Raw genomic sequence first — 15632 nt, 5'->3', positions numbered from 1 at the left:
AAAAAAATTAACGCCTACGTTAAAAAAAACAAATTAGTTTATAATACACTGCATTTTAGGAAAATTTTAAAATTTATCAAAAATTTCAAAGGAGCTTGGCTCCCTTTTTAATTGAATGACGCAGCATATCGCTATCTTCTGTTAATACTCCTTACTATGCATTATCAGTCTTTGATAATGAATATACGCTTTAAATGAATGTCAATGAAAACAATTTAAAACCAAGTAAAAACTTCAGTTGTGTAGTAAACAACGTCGACCGACGGAAAAACCAAAACTGATATTTTTATAAAAGCAAAACAATTGCAATCTTGCACATTAATCAAAATGTAATTAAATTTTGTGGTGTGGCTTTATGTAACCGTTATTTCGTAAGTAAACAACATTTCGTGCGATTTAAATATATAGACTAGTGACCTGTGACAAAACCGACGACATTCAACGTTCCGCATAATGTAGTGTAACATAATTATAAATGCATAAACTGATTATTTTTACTTATCTCGGTGCAGCGTGAGGGTTTGACGACCGTAACAGTCAAACGAAATTGTTTTTTCAGTGTACATAATAAAACAATATAAGCCGAATAAATAAAAATTGAGGGTCGTTCCCATAAAACTCGATCCAGTAATTAAAGGATATATAGTAAGAAATGTTGTTCAATGTGTCAGTGAGCAGGTCTACCATGATCAAGGTAGGCCTTGCGTTTTGCTGCACTACGGTCCTCATCTTAATCGTATTGGTGGTCACGTTATCTCTGAATGAAGTCAAAAGTGAGAGCATAGTGGACGATTACGAAAATTTCATTACCAGTGAGTCGCAGAAGGCCTTGCAGTATGAGCTGCCTGTAGACGCGAGCAAGTACCAGGCAGAGAATACAACAGTATTAGGTATGTTCTGAGATCTTCGTATTTTATTTCCTCAAAATGTTATTAGTAAGATTTTATTTTACTTTTGTAAAAATCCTACAAAGTTTGCTTGAAATATTTTTTACAGAGACATTCAGAGAAAAATTAGTTTGACCTTCAGATGAGCTTCAAAAAAAATTCTTTGATCTCAGATTCGGACCTAAAATTTGACGATCTATTTATCACTGGCATAAAATTTGGCGTGCTATTTAATATCTTAAAGTTGACCTTGATATAACTTTAAATTTAAGGTCAAGGTCAAACTCAAGGTCTTCAACAAATCGGTTTCTTGATATGCTACGGCTTTTTATCTGAAACTATTTTAGACATGACGCAAATCTGAAAAATTTACTGGGAGTTTGGGGCTTTTTGTGACACACTGTATATTACGTAGCAGAATAAATCAACTTTTACTTGGTTTGTTTATAAATATTGTATTTTATCCAATGGATTCTTTTTATTTATAAATTTTATTTTTCTTGCTTAGAGAAAAGATTTTAGATTTTTTATCACTGTTGTAAAATTATTATTAATATACAACGTGTCCCATTTTAATCGATCACCCTGACCTTGGATTTGACCCTGAGGTCAAACTTAGGGGACAGTTGGAGGTACACTTCAGAATTTCAATCGGAAACCCTATTTGCTTTATCCAGAAATGGAAATTCTACGTTCAGAGACGTATATTTGGGTCAGATTGACCCCTAGGGGCCCTCTGAAGGTCAAATCAGCTTTCCGACTGAAATGTTCACATTTTATGGCAAAGGTCGATTAATTTTTGTGGTAAATTCCGTAAAAACTACCATGGCCATGATTTATGGTCTAGTTGTGATTCTGACCTTGAGCCCTAGGGTCAAATTTAGGGGTCATTTAAGCTGATTTGAACTTGAGAGAGCCTCTAGTGGTCAATGTGACCCAAGATCAAATAATTTACATCTCTGTCCGTAGAATATCCTGCTATTTTCATTTCTGGATAAAACAAATGGGGATTCCATTTGAAATTCTGAAATTGACCTTTAAATGACCCCTAACTTTGACCTCTGGGTTAAAACCAAGGTCAGTGAGATCGAAATGGGGCACAGTGTCTATTTACGTATTTCATTTTCTTGTAATTACTTGATAATGATACGTATTTTGATCACCATCGCTTCCCTCTCAATCTTTTGCTCACAGGCAAGCAAAGAACATGTCACTGACGTTTGTTTTTGTTTACGAGCCTTTGTTTTTGCATCGGGCATTTGTTTAAAAACATTTATATGTAAACATTGTTTGTCTATCTGGACTAGGCTTTATATACAGGGTTTTCAGAAAGACCTCCCGTAAATTCAGGAGGTGATAGTACGATAAAAATAAGAATTTTTTGTCTTATATGTCTCTCTCCTCTTGTTTTCGAGATACAGAGCGACAAAATAAAATTTTTTAAATAGAATTTTTACGGAAATTTCGAAACGGTGAAAAATATTTTTATGAAATTTGGTGTTCCGGGGTTTTTAAGGACGCCAAATACGCTCGTCTAATTATTTTTTAGATATTTCATAGAGGGCGCTAGTTATGCTACATTCCTATTACGTTTTAGGTTCTAATTTTTTTAAGGTTAGATTTTTTACCATTCGGGCTCCAATCTCTAATATACAATTATTTTCTAAAAATAAAGTACTCTTGTTAGAACTTCCTAATATGGACACTTGTCGAGAGAAAAGGCTTTTAATTGAACTCTTACAATATTACGGTGTAGCAAATAAGTGACTTTTCTCAAAGTAGGCTTGTGCCAAAACTTATTGATGGATGTCTCATAAACAACGCATACATTCTCAGTAATATTTTAAACTCTAATTAACTTTATATCAAAATTTTAGTGATTGTTAGTGACTAGTTAGTAATGACTAATTACAGTCACTAAAATTTTGATATAAAGTTAGAGTTTAAAATATTACTGTTACTTGTTCATGAAACATCCATCAATAAGTTTTGATATAAGCCTACTTTGAGAAAAGTCACTTATTTTCTACACCGTAATTTTGTAAGAGTTCAATTAAAAGCCTTTTTCTCGAAAAACCATCCACATTAGGAAGTTCTAATAAGAGTACATTATTTTTAGAAAATAAAATTGTACATTAGAAATTGGAGCCCAAATGATAAAAAACCTAACCTCAAAAAATTAGAACCTAAAATGTAATACGAATGTAGCATAACTAGCGCCCTCTATAAAATATATACAAAAAATAATTAGACCAGCGTATTTGGCGTCCTTAAAAACCCCGGAATACTAAGTTTCATAAAAACATTTTGCACCGTTTGGAAATTTTCGTAAAAATTCTATTTAAAAAAATTTATTTTGACCCTTTGTATCTCGAAAACAAGAGGAGATAGACATATAGTTCATAAGACAAAAAATTCTTATTTTTTGTCGTACTATCACCCCCTGATTTTACGGGAGGTCTTTCTGAAACACCCTGTATACTAGATATTTCATGGCACTGGTGGTTTATTTTAAATAAATGATAATCAAATCTCGTCACATCTTCATAAAAAATACGTCGAACATAAACCGATTTTAATATTTTTGGATAAACTGCATTTAAAATTATTTTCTTCCGGAGAATCTACAGGGTGGTCCCGAGGTAGTGGGTCAAAATTCATGGGTAGATTCTCCAAGTAAAAATATTGCGATTTAGCCGAACTTACCTTAGTCCAAAAGTTGATAGTTAAAGAGATACAGGGTGTTAAATGTAAAATATTATTTCAGTTTTCTTTAATTTATTCTTTAACAAATGCCAATATCCTCACAAAATTTTGAGGATTGGAGTTCTTTGAGTAGAGGAATTGAAAACTGTTCACATTTTGGTTAAAGTTCATAGAGGGCGCCAGCTGCAGTAGATTGAATGTGTTAAAAATGACATAACTTTTTTGTACTTTAAGGTATCTCATCTTTAGTAACAAATTGTTATTTTTCAACTTTTTTTACACTTATATTGCTTATATTTTATAGTACCTATGACACTTCTGTTTGGGAGCATTTTATCAAGTGTCTGGTACGAAATTTGGCATTGAAAATGTCTAAAGATTTAAAGATAATACGAAAAGTCTAATAAATCTCGACACAAAATCTCGTTAACAACATGTATATACATATAATTTAAGAGTGAAGTACCTTTATCTACGTAAACACGCTAATATAGATACTAAGTTATAAACATAAAAATTTATTTTAATATAAAAAAATCCGCTGTAAATCGTGTAGGTAAACAACCATATTAGGACGTGAGACACTTATGCTACCATTGTGATACTGATAATAATAATAATAATTATTATTTTTACATTTACACAAGGTAAACAATTTTTGTATTTCAAACGCCTAAAGATGTGCAGAAGTTCATAACAAATGTTTCATTTTGAAATATTTCAAATATATACAGGGTGACTTCACTTTAAATACAGAAACTGCAGGACTAGATTCATTACCAAAAAATTAGTAGAGTATTCTCTATAAACTTTTTACCTGCGCGACTCAGTATTCAAGATACAGGATGATAAAGTTTACAAAAAAATACATATTTTCTGCCATAATGCGCTGACGAATGAATTTTACTACAACGTATTTACTTAATTAGACCTTTTACTTAGACCTTTTACTGAATGTAATAATAGTAACCTTGTGGCTTTAACCAGTGGCGTGCTACTGCAGGTGACGCCCCATTTTCCTAAGAAAAAAATACGCCCCTGGTAGTTTTTTTGTACAAATAATGTTATATTCAGGTACTGTTACGTTAAATGAATGAAAAAGGTTTTTTATTGTTTCTTAATAGTAGTAGCCGGCACCTTCAGTAGCACGCCGCTGGTTTATGCCACGAGCTTAATATTATATTCAATAAAAGGTCTAATTAAGTGAATACCCTGTAGAAATTTCAATCAAATCATTCCGCTCATTAATAAGGTATGAAGACAGAAAATATAAATAGAAACCTGAACACCCTGTATCTGGAATACCACGTCCCCCAGGAAAAAAGTTTATAGAGCAAACTCTACTTATTTTTTGGCAACTACTCTAGTCCTGCAGCTTCTGTATTTAAATTTAAATCACCCTGTATAACGTGTAAGCGCCATATGTCACTGATTTTTTGAACTTCCCTTTACTTAATAAAAAATAAGTGGTTTAAAAATGTTTATATGAACCCTGTGTAAACAATATCTAATAAAAAATAAAAATATAATAAATTTAAATTTAATTTAGTCAATTTCAGCATTGAAATATAGTGGGTGAGCTTGCTGTGAGCAAAACGTGTACGTTATTCGGATTCGGAAATACTGAGACCTACATTTAATAATTTTAAGAGTTGAAAAACTTTTTTTTTCAAATGGAATAATCCATATTAATTGTCATGGGTGAATGCAAAATTGAATGACCTTTCGACTGATATAAGGTTGTCCATACTTATCTCTAACAGTTTTCTAGAAAAATCAGGTTATTTTCTAAAGTCCGAAAAAGTAGCTATGTAACAGCGTCAAGAAGGCCTTGCAATAAATATATTAGTACAACGTCGATACATAGAATTTTACAAAAGCACAGCACAGCACATCCTTATTGCATCCAATTACACCAAGAGTTACTAAAAGTAGACTTTCAGCGGAGACTGGAGTGTTGTCAGTGGGCACTTGAGATGTTAAATCAACATGATGATTTTTTTAAACGGGTCATGTTCTCCGATGAGACTGCTTTTCATAAAAATGGTTTCGTTAATAGTAATAATTGCCATTATTATGACACAGTCAATCCTCATCAATTCCGGACAACTCATAGCTAACGATGGTCTTTGAACACCTGGGGAGCAATTTTGGGAACTCATGTCATTGGACCATTCTTTTTTTACCAGCATCTAACTGGAGCAGTCCATTTAAACTTTTTAACAAACACTCTAGAAGATTTGTTAGGCGAATTCCTTTAGTTACACTTCGAAAAATGTAGATGCAACATGATGGTACTCCACCTCACAATACCGTTGCGGTTTGTCAGTTTTTACACGAAACATTTCCCAACAGATGGATGGGGCGCGGGGGACCAGTGAGGTGGCCTTCAAGGTNTTTATATCAACCCTGTGTAAACAATATCTAATAAAAAATAAAAATATAATAAATTTAAATTTAATTTAGTCAATTTCAGCATAGAAATATAACAAATTTATAAAAAAAATGTTTTAATAAAAGTTGTTTGGAATCATATGGGCCATGTAATGAAAATATTTTTAGCTTTACAGGGTGTTCCTTTTCACGTGGGCGCTCCATAACTTTGTTATTTTAAATGGAACACCCTGTATATTATTACGTTTTTTAATTCCTTGGTTAATATTAGGTAGAGTTTATTAAATGTACATGGTGTTTAAAACTTATCGTTTTCGAGATAATCAGTTGTTTTTAAAAAAATCGCGATTTCAGCTCTCTAAATGAGGCTAGATAGTGTTTAAACCGTAAGAGTTAGAAATCTGCAAATTCCACAGTTCATTTTGACATAAATTACTCTATCTTGTCATGTGTGAGCAAAACCTGTACGTTATTCAGACTCGCAACTACTGAGACCTACATTTAATAATCTTACGAGTTGGAAAACTTTTTTTTCCAAATGGAATCCATATTAATTGTCATGGGTGAATGCAAAATTGAATGCCCTTTCGACCTTATCTCCAACAATTTTCCAGAAAAATCAGGCTCATTTCTAAAGTCCGAAAAAGTAGCTATGTAACAGCGTCAAGGAGGCCTTGCAACTGTATTAGTACAACGTAGATATACAGTGTCCCCTTAAAGTCGTGCACAAATTCATTATTAGGTAAACAAAAGAAATTATTAAAAATTCCCGAAACAGGTCGATTTTTGAATTTAATTAATTATTTTTTCAAATAATAATTTAATTTACAGGGTGACCTATATTCGAGTAATGACGTCATCACAATTTTTTTAAATGGAACATCCCACTTTTTTTCCAATTTTCGGATTGTCCTAACTGAGCTGATTCCAAAAATATACCACAAGTTGCTTCTAATTGTTACAGGGAGGACAACAATACCCAAATTATTTACAAATACTAAATTTATTTACAGATAAATAAACGTACTAAAAATTGAATCAAATCACCACATATCATTTTAAAATGTCATTATTTTTTGCTATAATTTCTTTGATGCTTTTTTAATTTTATCTGCCTGATAGAACGTGCTCGTGTATTTCTTGCAGGCAATCATTTTTAAATAGTTTGTTAAGATTGTACAAGTAAATCCATTTTGAATGATTCTTCCTTAAAATATTGAGTATTTTTGAATTAATTAAAAAACATGATTCTAAGTGAAACCGAACGGATTGAAATTCTTATGATGATCGGATATGGTGATAGAATTCGAACTCATGAGGAAGTTTGTGTTTTGTTTAATGAAATTCATCCCAATCGTCCACCAATAAATCGATCCACGGTTAGCCGAACTGAAGCAAAGTTTCGAAATCATGGTCATGTTAAAGATATGCCCAGATCTGGCCGACCGACTGTAGATGAAGAAGTGCAGTTACAAGCCCTTTTGACCATTCATGAAAACCCGCAATCCAGTCTGAGAGTCGTAGCAGATAATTTAGGAATGAGTGAAAGTACATTGAGTAGACTTCTTCACAGAAACAAGTATCATCCCTACAAAGTCCACTTAGTACAAGAATTATGTGACGATGATTTCGACAGACGCACAGAATTTTGCGAAATGATGATGGAAGAATGTCAGGCAGATCCGGATTTTGTGAAACGCATAATTTTCTCCGACGAGGCGTCTTTTTATTTGAATGGCACCGTCAATAAACAGAATTGTCGGTACTGGTCAGATCGCAATCCACATTGGATGATGGAAGCACACACTCAGCATCCCCAAAAGGTCAATGTTTGGGCCGGAATTGTTGGTAATCGAATTTTGGGGCCGTATTTCTTTGAAGGAAATTTAGATGGTGCAAGATATTTGGAATTTCTTCAGTTCCATTTAGTTCCTTCCTTGAGTGTTCTATTTCCAAATGAAGAAGATCCAGATTTGCCCAATGAAACCATTTGGTTTCAGCAAGATGGTGCACCACCGCACTATGCCAGCGCTGTTCGCCGCTATTTAGATGACGTGTTTCCTCATCGGTGGATTGGCAGAAGAGGACCTAAGGAATGGCCCGCCAGATCACCAGATTTAACACCGCTCGACTTTTTTCTTTGGGGTTATGTAAAAAGCAAAATATACGTCAATAAACCAAACAGTATTAACGATCTGAAGGAACGAATTCGGCAAGAAGTTCGAGCGATCCCGCCTGAAGTCATTGGGAATGTACAGCAAGAATTTACTTCCCGTCTGGCCCATTGTTTGGCAGTAAATGGTCAACAATTTGAACATTTAATTTAGGTGTTTCTGGTGATTTGATTCAATTTTTAGTACGTTTATTTATTTGTAAATAAATTTAGTATTTGTAAATAATTTGGGTATTGTTGTCCTCCCTGTAACAATTAGAAGCAACTTGTGGTATATTTTTGGAATCAGCTCAGTTAGGGCAATCCGAAAATTGGAAAAAAAGTGGGGTGTTCCATTTAAAAAAAATTGTGATGACGTCATTACTCGAACATAGGTCACCCTGTATATTAAATTATTATTTGAAAAAATAGTAAATTAAATTAAAAAATCGACCTGTTTCGGGAATTTTTAATAATTTCTTTTGTTTACCTAATAATGAATTTGTGCACGACTTTAGGGGGACACTGTATATAGGATTTTACAAAAGCACAGCACAGTACATCCTTATCGCATCCAATTACACCAACAGTTACTAAAAGTAGACTTTCAGCGGAGACTGGAGTTTTGTCAATGGGCATTTGAGATGTTAAATCAAGATGATTTTTTTAAACGGGTTATGTTCTCCGATGAGGCTACTTTTCATAAAAATGGTTTCGTTAATAGTCATAATTGCCATTATTATGACACAGTAAATCCTCACCAATTCCGGACAACTCATAACCAACGGTGGTCTTTGAACGTGAGAGGAGAAATTTTGGGAACCCATGTCATTGGACCATTCTTTTTTGACCAGCATCTAACTGGAGCAGTCTATTTAAACTTTTTAACAAACACTCTAGAAGATTTGTTAGGCGAATTCCTTTAGTTACACTTCGAAGAATGTAGATGCAACATGATGGTGCTCCACCTCACAATACCGTTGCGGTTTGTCAGTTTTTACACGAAACATTTCCCAACAGATGGATTGGGCGCGGGGGACCAGTGAGGTGGCCTTCAAGGTGTCCAGATATGACAAGTTGCGACTTCTTTTTATGTGGATTTATAAAAAGCAAAGTTTACGTTACACCACCAACCACCGCGGCAGATATGTGGCAGTGCATTACAGTAGCATTTCAAGAAATTACGCCAGACATGCTGACCAATGTTGAACATTCTTTTAAAAACCGAATTCGTTTGTGTATGAATCAAAATGGAGGACGCTTCAAAGAACTGATGTAAATCAGCGATCTAAATATTCTTTTCGTTGTTTTGTTCCGAGTTTCAGTTTGTTTCGTTTTGCGTTTTGTTGTAGTTGTTTTTAGTGGTTTACTTTTGCTTGTCAAACCATTTTTTAAACATGCCAGTATATATTGACACTGTCAGTCCCAGGCCTGATAAAATGTGAAAGAAAAGCGGTTTTGCAAGGACTTCTTGACACTGTTACATAGCTACTTTTTCGGACTTTAGAAAAAAACCTGATTTTTCTGGAAAACTGTTAAATATAAGCATGGATAACCTTATATCAGTCGAAAGGACATTCAATTTCGCATTCACCCATGACAATTAATATGGATCATTCCATTTGAAAAAAAAAGTTTTTCAACTCGTATGATTATTAAATGTAGATCTTAGTATTTCCGAGTCTGAATAACGTACACGTTTCGCTCATAGCTGACAAGATAGAGTAATTTATGCCAAAACGAACTGTGAAAACTGCAGGTTTGTAACTCTTACGGTTTAGACGATATCTAGCCTCATTTAGGGTGATGGAATCATAATTTTTTTCAAAAACAACTGATTATCTCGAAAACGGTAAGTTTTAAACTCTACCTAATATTAACCAACACCTTGTAAAGATAAGAATATTTTCTTTACATTGTCCACCTGATTCCAGGCATCTTTTATTAAAACCATTTTTTGATCAATTTTACACTTACAGAGTTACAGAAGAATCCATCTTAGGTGGAACACCCTGTATAACAAAATACCTTATTTTTTTGGTCACAAAATACGTCCTTGGATTTTTTACCTCTACTTAAGAAACATCCTGTATATTGCCCAAACAGTTGCCAACTTATCTGGAAATTATTTTTTTTATTTCTTAAACCGTTACATTTAATAAAATCGTTAATTTCCATCACTTTCAGATTTTGGATCCTATGACTTCATAATCGTTGGAGCTGGATCTGCTGGAGCGGTCATAGCCAACCGTCTCTCAGAAGTTAGACATTGGAAGGTATTACTAATAGAAGCAGGGGCATTTCCCAATGAATTATCAGAAATCCCAGCACTATACGCCCTAGGCTGTCTCTCAGACTACAACTGGGGATTCAAATCTGTACCACAAACAACAGCATGTTTAGGTAAAGCGTTACTTTTATTGCCTTTGTTTGTAGTGCTTAGTACTTCACTTAAATCGTGCAATTCGCCACGGTAGCGCAGTTGGTGGAGAGTGCGGTGGCAAGCATTTCTCGGCCAGGCTTCCTATTTTGGTCCGGGTTCGATCCCTGGTGTCGGCACTGGCAATGTCGATGGATAATGGGTGTTTGTCCGCGTTTTTTCAAGTGTAGCCCCCTTCCGCACAGCTTTTGGCTTTGGATTTGGGTGTTGTCTCATTTCTGTGGTGTGTTTTATGTTTTATGTAAAAGACTGTTTTATACCAATTCTTCAAAATCAGAGCCTATTTATAATACAGGGTGTAACTAAATAAATGTAAAACATTTAAGGGGGTGATTCCTCATCGAAAAAAAGATAGGATCTCTCATATAAAGAAACTTCATTGGAGCATCCCTTGTTAAGATACAGCCCCTTAAAGGGGGTACATAAAATTTGTTTAACAATTTTTTTCACAAGCACTAAACAAGTTACAATATTGAAATTAACCTGACATTTTCTACTACCAAAAAGACACTTAGCCAGTAATTTATTTGGTTTACCCCATGGTTGTAAGGGGTGGAAAACGCAACCCCTAAAATTTATTTCCAACGTAATTTTTTGTCTTATTATTTTTTTACCATTTAAAAATTTATTTCCGATAGCCTGTTTCATTCTAAAAAAAAATGTCTCTTGAATTTTTTGCCCAAATTAAACCAGTTCGCAGCAAAAAATTATTTTACGAACAACTACAGAGATACATCGTCATAAATGCGGACTGGATTTACTGTTATTTTGTAGTTACTACCTGCATTAAATGATTAAAGGGGAATAATCAAAACTAATTTAATAATAACAAAACATACAACATGTAGAAATCATAGTAAATGTTCAATATGTCTACCTTCAGACATTACGCATGCGTCTAGACGTCGGCGCATTGAGCCACGTATTCGCTCAAATATTCCTGGAGTCTCTCTAATTACCCTGCACGCATCGATAATGCGGTTTCTTAAGTCCTCTACATCGCGAACAGGAGTACGATAAACCAAATGCTGCAAATGGCCCCAAGTAGACAAATCCAGAGGATTGAGATCCGGGGATCGAGCGGGCCAATTCTGTGGTCCTCCTCGACCTATCCACTGATTTGCATATGTTTCAGTTAAATGCTGACGTGCTACTTGACTAAAATGGGCGGGAGCCCCATCATGCATAAAAACCATATCCCTTCTGACGCCCAAAGGAACTTCCTCCAGCAGTACGGGGGGATGCACTTTTCTTAAAAATTGAACGTATGCCTCACCATTTAATCGAGGAGGTAGAAAATGAGGCCCAATTAAATAATCCCCAATAACTCCGACCCACACCTTAAGAGAAAACTGTTCTTGATGGTTAGTTTCGACAATAGCGTGATGGTTTTCATCAGCCCATATGTGGTAATTATGAAAATTAATAATCTTGTCCCGAGAAAAACTACATTCGTCTGTGAATTCGATCGTCTTCAGAAAGTCACGATTTCTTCTAATCATTTCCAGCATCCAATTGCAAAATTCAAGACGGTTCGGAAAGTCTCGCGGTAACAGTGCCTGTACTCGTTGCAGATGGTAAGGGTATAAGAGATGTTCCTTTAAAATTCGAAATACCGTCATATGATCAACATTTAGCTGGAAAGCAATCTTTCTAGTACTGGTAGTAGGTTGTTCTTCTATCAAATTAAGTACTGCTGCCTCAAGCTGTGGTGTTCTTACTTCTCGATGGCGACCACAATCCTGCGTTCTTTTGTTGAATGAACCATATTCACGTAATCGTTGATGAAGTCAGACAAATATTCTATGTGAAGGATGCTGCCGTTGAGGATACATTTCAGCATATCTTGTAGAAGCTTCTAACCCATTCCCCTGCGACAGACCGTAAACGTAATGCATATCAGCCATTTCCTCATTTGTGTATGCCATTTTAATAACAAGTGAATTATTAAAGTAACAAATTAAGAACAGAACAATACACAATTAGTATTACTTCAATTTCAAAAATTTACAAACTGACAGCTTGATTCCAATTTAATTGTCAGTATCGCTAATGGCGGCCTACTAGATAAATTAGTTTCGTATTTTCGTTTTATGGCGATATGTATCTTGTTCGTAAAATAATTTTTTGCTGCGAACTGGTTTAATTTGGGCAAAAAATTCAAGAGACATTTTTTTTTAGAATGAAACAGGCTATCGGAAATAAATTTTTAAATGGTAAAAAAATAATAAGACAAAAAATTACGTTGGAAATAAATTTTAGGGGTTGCGTTTTCCACCCCTTACAACCATGGGGTAAACCAAATAAATTACTGGCTAAGTGTCTTTTTGGTAGTAGAAATTGTCAGGTTAATTTCAATATTGTAACTTGTTTAGTGCTTGTGAAAAAAATTGTTAAACAAATTTTATGTACCCCCTTTAAGGGGCTGTATCTTAACAAGGGATGCTCCAATGAAGTTTCTTTATATGAAAGATCCTATCTTTTTTTCGATGAAGAATCACCCCATTAAATGTTTTACACTTATTTAGTTACACCCTGTATAACACGTTTAAACTTCCAGGAACTGTGGACCAAAGATGCGTAGTACCCAGAGGAAGAGGACTTGGAGGCACTACCTTGATAAACGGTCTCATGTATACCCGTGGACACGCGACAGACTTCAGTAGATGGGCTGAAGCGGTCAACGACACCAGTTGGTCCTATGAGAACGTCTTTCCGTATTTCACAAAATCAGAACACTTCCATCCAACCGATCCAGACGCTACTATCAACTATGCGTATCACGGAACTAGAGGGTATTGGAATGTAGAACATCATCACCCGTCCATTCCTCTGAAATACATTTTCCTAGACGCATACGCCGAACTGGGGTACAATTTCACTGATTACAATGGACCAGTATGCCAGGGTGGTTCTGTGGTGCAATATAACACTTTCGCAGGCAAAAGACATGATCAAGGAACAGCATTTATCAGTCCAGTAATTCACAGGAGGAACCTCAATGTGAGCATTGAGAGTTACGTCACCAAAGTGGAGATTGACGAAGTTACAAAAGTTGCCACTGGCGTTATATTCACTAACCAAGGACAAACCTATAGAGCAACAGCTAAAAAGGAGGTAATACTATCAGCAGGTGTTATATCTTCTCCTCAGATCCTTATGTTATCTGGGATAGGACCTCAGCAACACTTAGAAGACCTAGGGATTCCTGTGATCCAAAACTTATCAGTCGGTACAACACTTAGAGATCACACCGGCGTCTTTGGTCTACAGTTTTACTCCAATATGACAATACCAAGTTCCACTTTAAGAGAACAAATCGAAGATTACTTAAATGGCACCGGACCCCTAACGTCGAATACCCGATCTCATGTAATCGGTTGGCACCAAACGAGCTTACAAGACACGCCCAACTCTCCAGACCTGGAACTAGTGATAGATCTGTCTGGGGAGAACTCACAATTAGGCCAAAAGTTTATGAACTGGAACGATGAAACTTGGAATGGAGTATGGGGCAACCAAGCTTCGTCTTTCTACATCACTGTAGTGCTCCTCAACGTACAGTCGGTTGGTTCCCTGAGATTAAACAGTAGCAATCCTTTCGAGTATCCTTTGATAGATTACAACTTGCTTTCTGATCCCTACGGCAAGGATATAGAAGCTTTGTACGAAGGCATAAACTTCTGTTTGGATTTAATCAACACCACTGCTTTTAGAGAAATAGGGGCCGAACTTGCATTCAGATTTCTTCCAGCATGTAGGTCTTTCGGATACCTTACTAGGGAGTATTGGTACTGCTACTTAAGACACCTGACTGCTCCAGTGTTTCATTCCGTGGGTACCTGCCCGGCGGGTACTGATCCACTAGAGGGGGCTGTAGTAGACTCACATTTAAAAGTATTTGGAATAGAAAATTTGAGAGTGGCCGACTCTAGCGTCTTTCCATTCACTCTTTCCTCACATTCAAGTGGCGACTGCACCATGATAGGCGAGAAGGTTTCTGACTTAATTAAATTGGCCCATCCATAGTATTAGATACGGTTTTGTAAATATATAATAGAAGGTTGTCATATTTGTGATATATTGTTTAATATAATTTATGTGTATGACAGATAATTTGTTATTCTAATCTATAAAACCAAAGTTTTTCCTCCAAATGTCACCAAGATAAAATTTTCCGTAGTAGTAGTACATTATGATGATAATAAAAATGTCATGTGTCATGTACCTTTTATATGTATGTCTTACAACATTATTCAGTCATATAACACAGGACCACAAAAAAAATGAGTGGAGGATTCCTTGAACCAGACCAAGTGGTTGTTGTTGTGTCGCTGAAACCGAATCCGAAACCTGTTTTGCCCCATCGCGTCAGCTTTTTTCTAACCTCAAAAAACAGGTTGAAACTATGAAACCCAACAATATCAACCCTTAAACCATATAACTCTATAACTCAATAACCTTGAGATCGATAACCTATAACTCTAAAACCCATAACCTGAAAATCTATAACCTCAAAACTCATAAATCTCAAATCCCAATAAACTGCAAACACAAAATGAGCAAAAAAAAGAAAAAACGGACACACAAAACTGAAACCTCAATATCGGAGTTTTAACTTTATAATTCTATACATCCATCACTTCATAATCATAAATCCCATAAACTCCATAACTCTGAAGTCCTTTAACGAAGTTTTTTTGTTTTTATTTTTGCTCATTTTGTGTTTGCAGTTTATTGGGATTTGAGATTTATGAGTTTTGAGGTTATATATAGATTTCAAGGTTATTGAGTTATGAAAGTATAGGGTTATATGGTTTAAGGGTTGATATTGTTGGGTTTCATAATTTAAAGCTGTTTTTTGAGGTTAGAAAAAAATGCTGATGGGGCAAAACAGGTTTCGGATTCAGTTTCAGCGACCCAAAAAACATATAATCCACTTGGTCTGATTCAAAGAACCCTCCACTAATTTTTTTTGTGGTCCTGTGTAATTTTTTGTAAGGAGTGGTCAATTTTCTATGAATATTTGTAGAGCTATATCGATTTTTTATAA

At 35.1% G+C, this 15632-nt stretch overlaps 1 protein-coding gene across 1 annotated transcript; it reads left to right on the top strand.

Annotated features, from left to right (window-relative positions):
- The first annotated feature begins 253 nt into the window (after window positions 1-253).
- LOC108907553 (glucose dehydrogenase [FAD, quinone]-like) lies at window positions 254-14695 on the top strand. The gene is made up of 3 exons (XM_018711290.2): window positions 254-890; window positions 10327-10542; window positions 13140-14695. Exons 1-3 carry the CDS (start codon window positions 653-655, stop codon window positions 14606-14608), a joined length of 1923 nt encoding a protein of 640 aa, XP_018566806.1. The 5' UTR covers window positions 254-652; the 3' UTR covers window positions 14609-14695.
- Window positions 14696-15632: the final 937 nt, after the last annotated feature.

Source organism: Anoplophora glabripennis, unplaced genomic scaffold (genome assembly GCF_000390285.2).
Source record: "Anoplophora glabripennis isolate ALB-LARVAE unplaced genomic scaffold, Agla_2.0 scaffold378, whole genome shotgun sequence".
Taxonomy (NCBI): domain Eukaryota; kingdom Metazoa; phylum Arthropoda; class Insecta; order Coleoptera; family Cerambycidae; genus Anoplophora; species Anoplophora glabripennis.
This window is presented reverse-complemented; position numbering and strand designations above follow the sequence as displayed.

What these genes read in the sequence shown, in the direction of transcription:
- LOC108907553 (XM_018711290.2), top strand. Translation starts at nt 653, where the DNA reads ATGTTGTTCAATGTGTCAGTGAGCAGGTCTACCATGATCAAGGTAGGC. An exon ending in AGAGAATACAACAGTATTAG is followed by an intron (nt 891 to 10,326) that starts GTATGTTCTGAG and finishes CATCACTTTCAG; the next exon opens with ATTTTGGATCCTATGACTTC. An exon ending in ACAAACAACAGCATGTTTAG is followed by an intron (nt 10,543 to 13,139) that starts GTAAAGCGTTAC and finishes TTAAACTTCCAG; the next exon opens with GAACTGTGGACCAAAGATGC.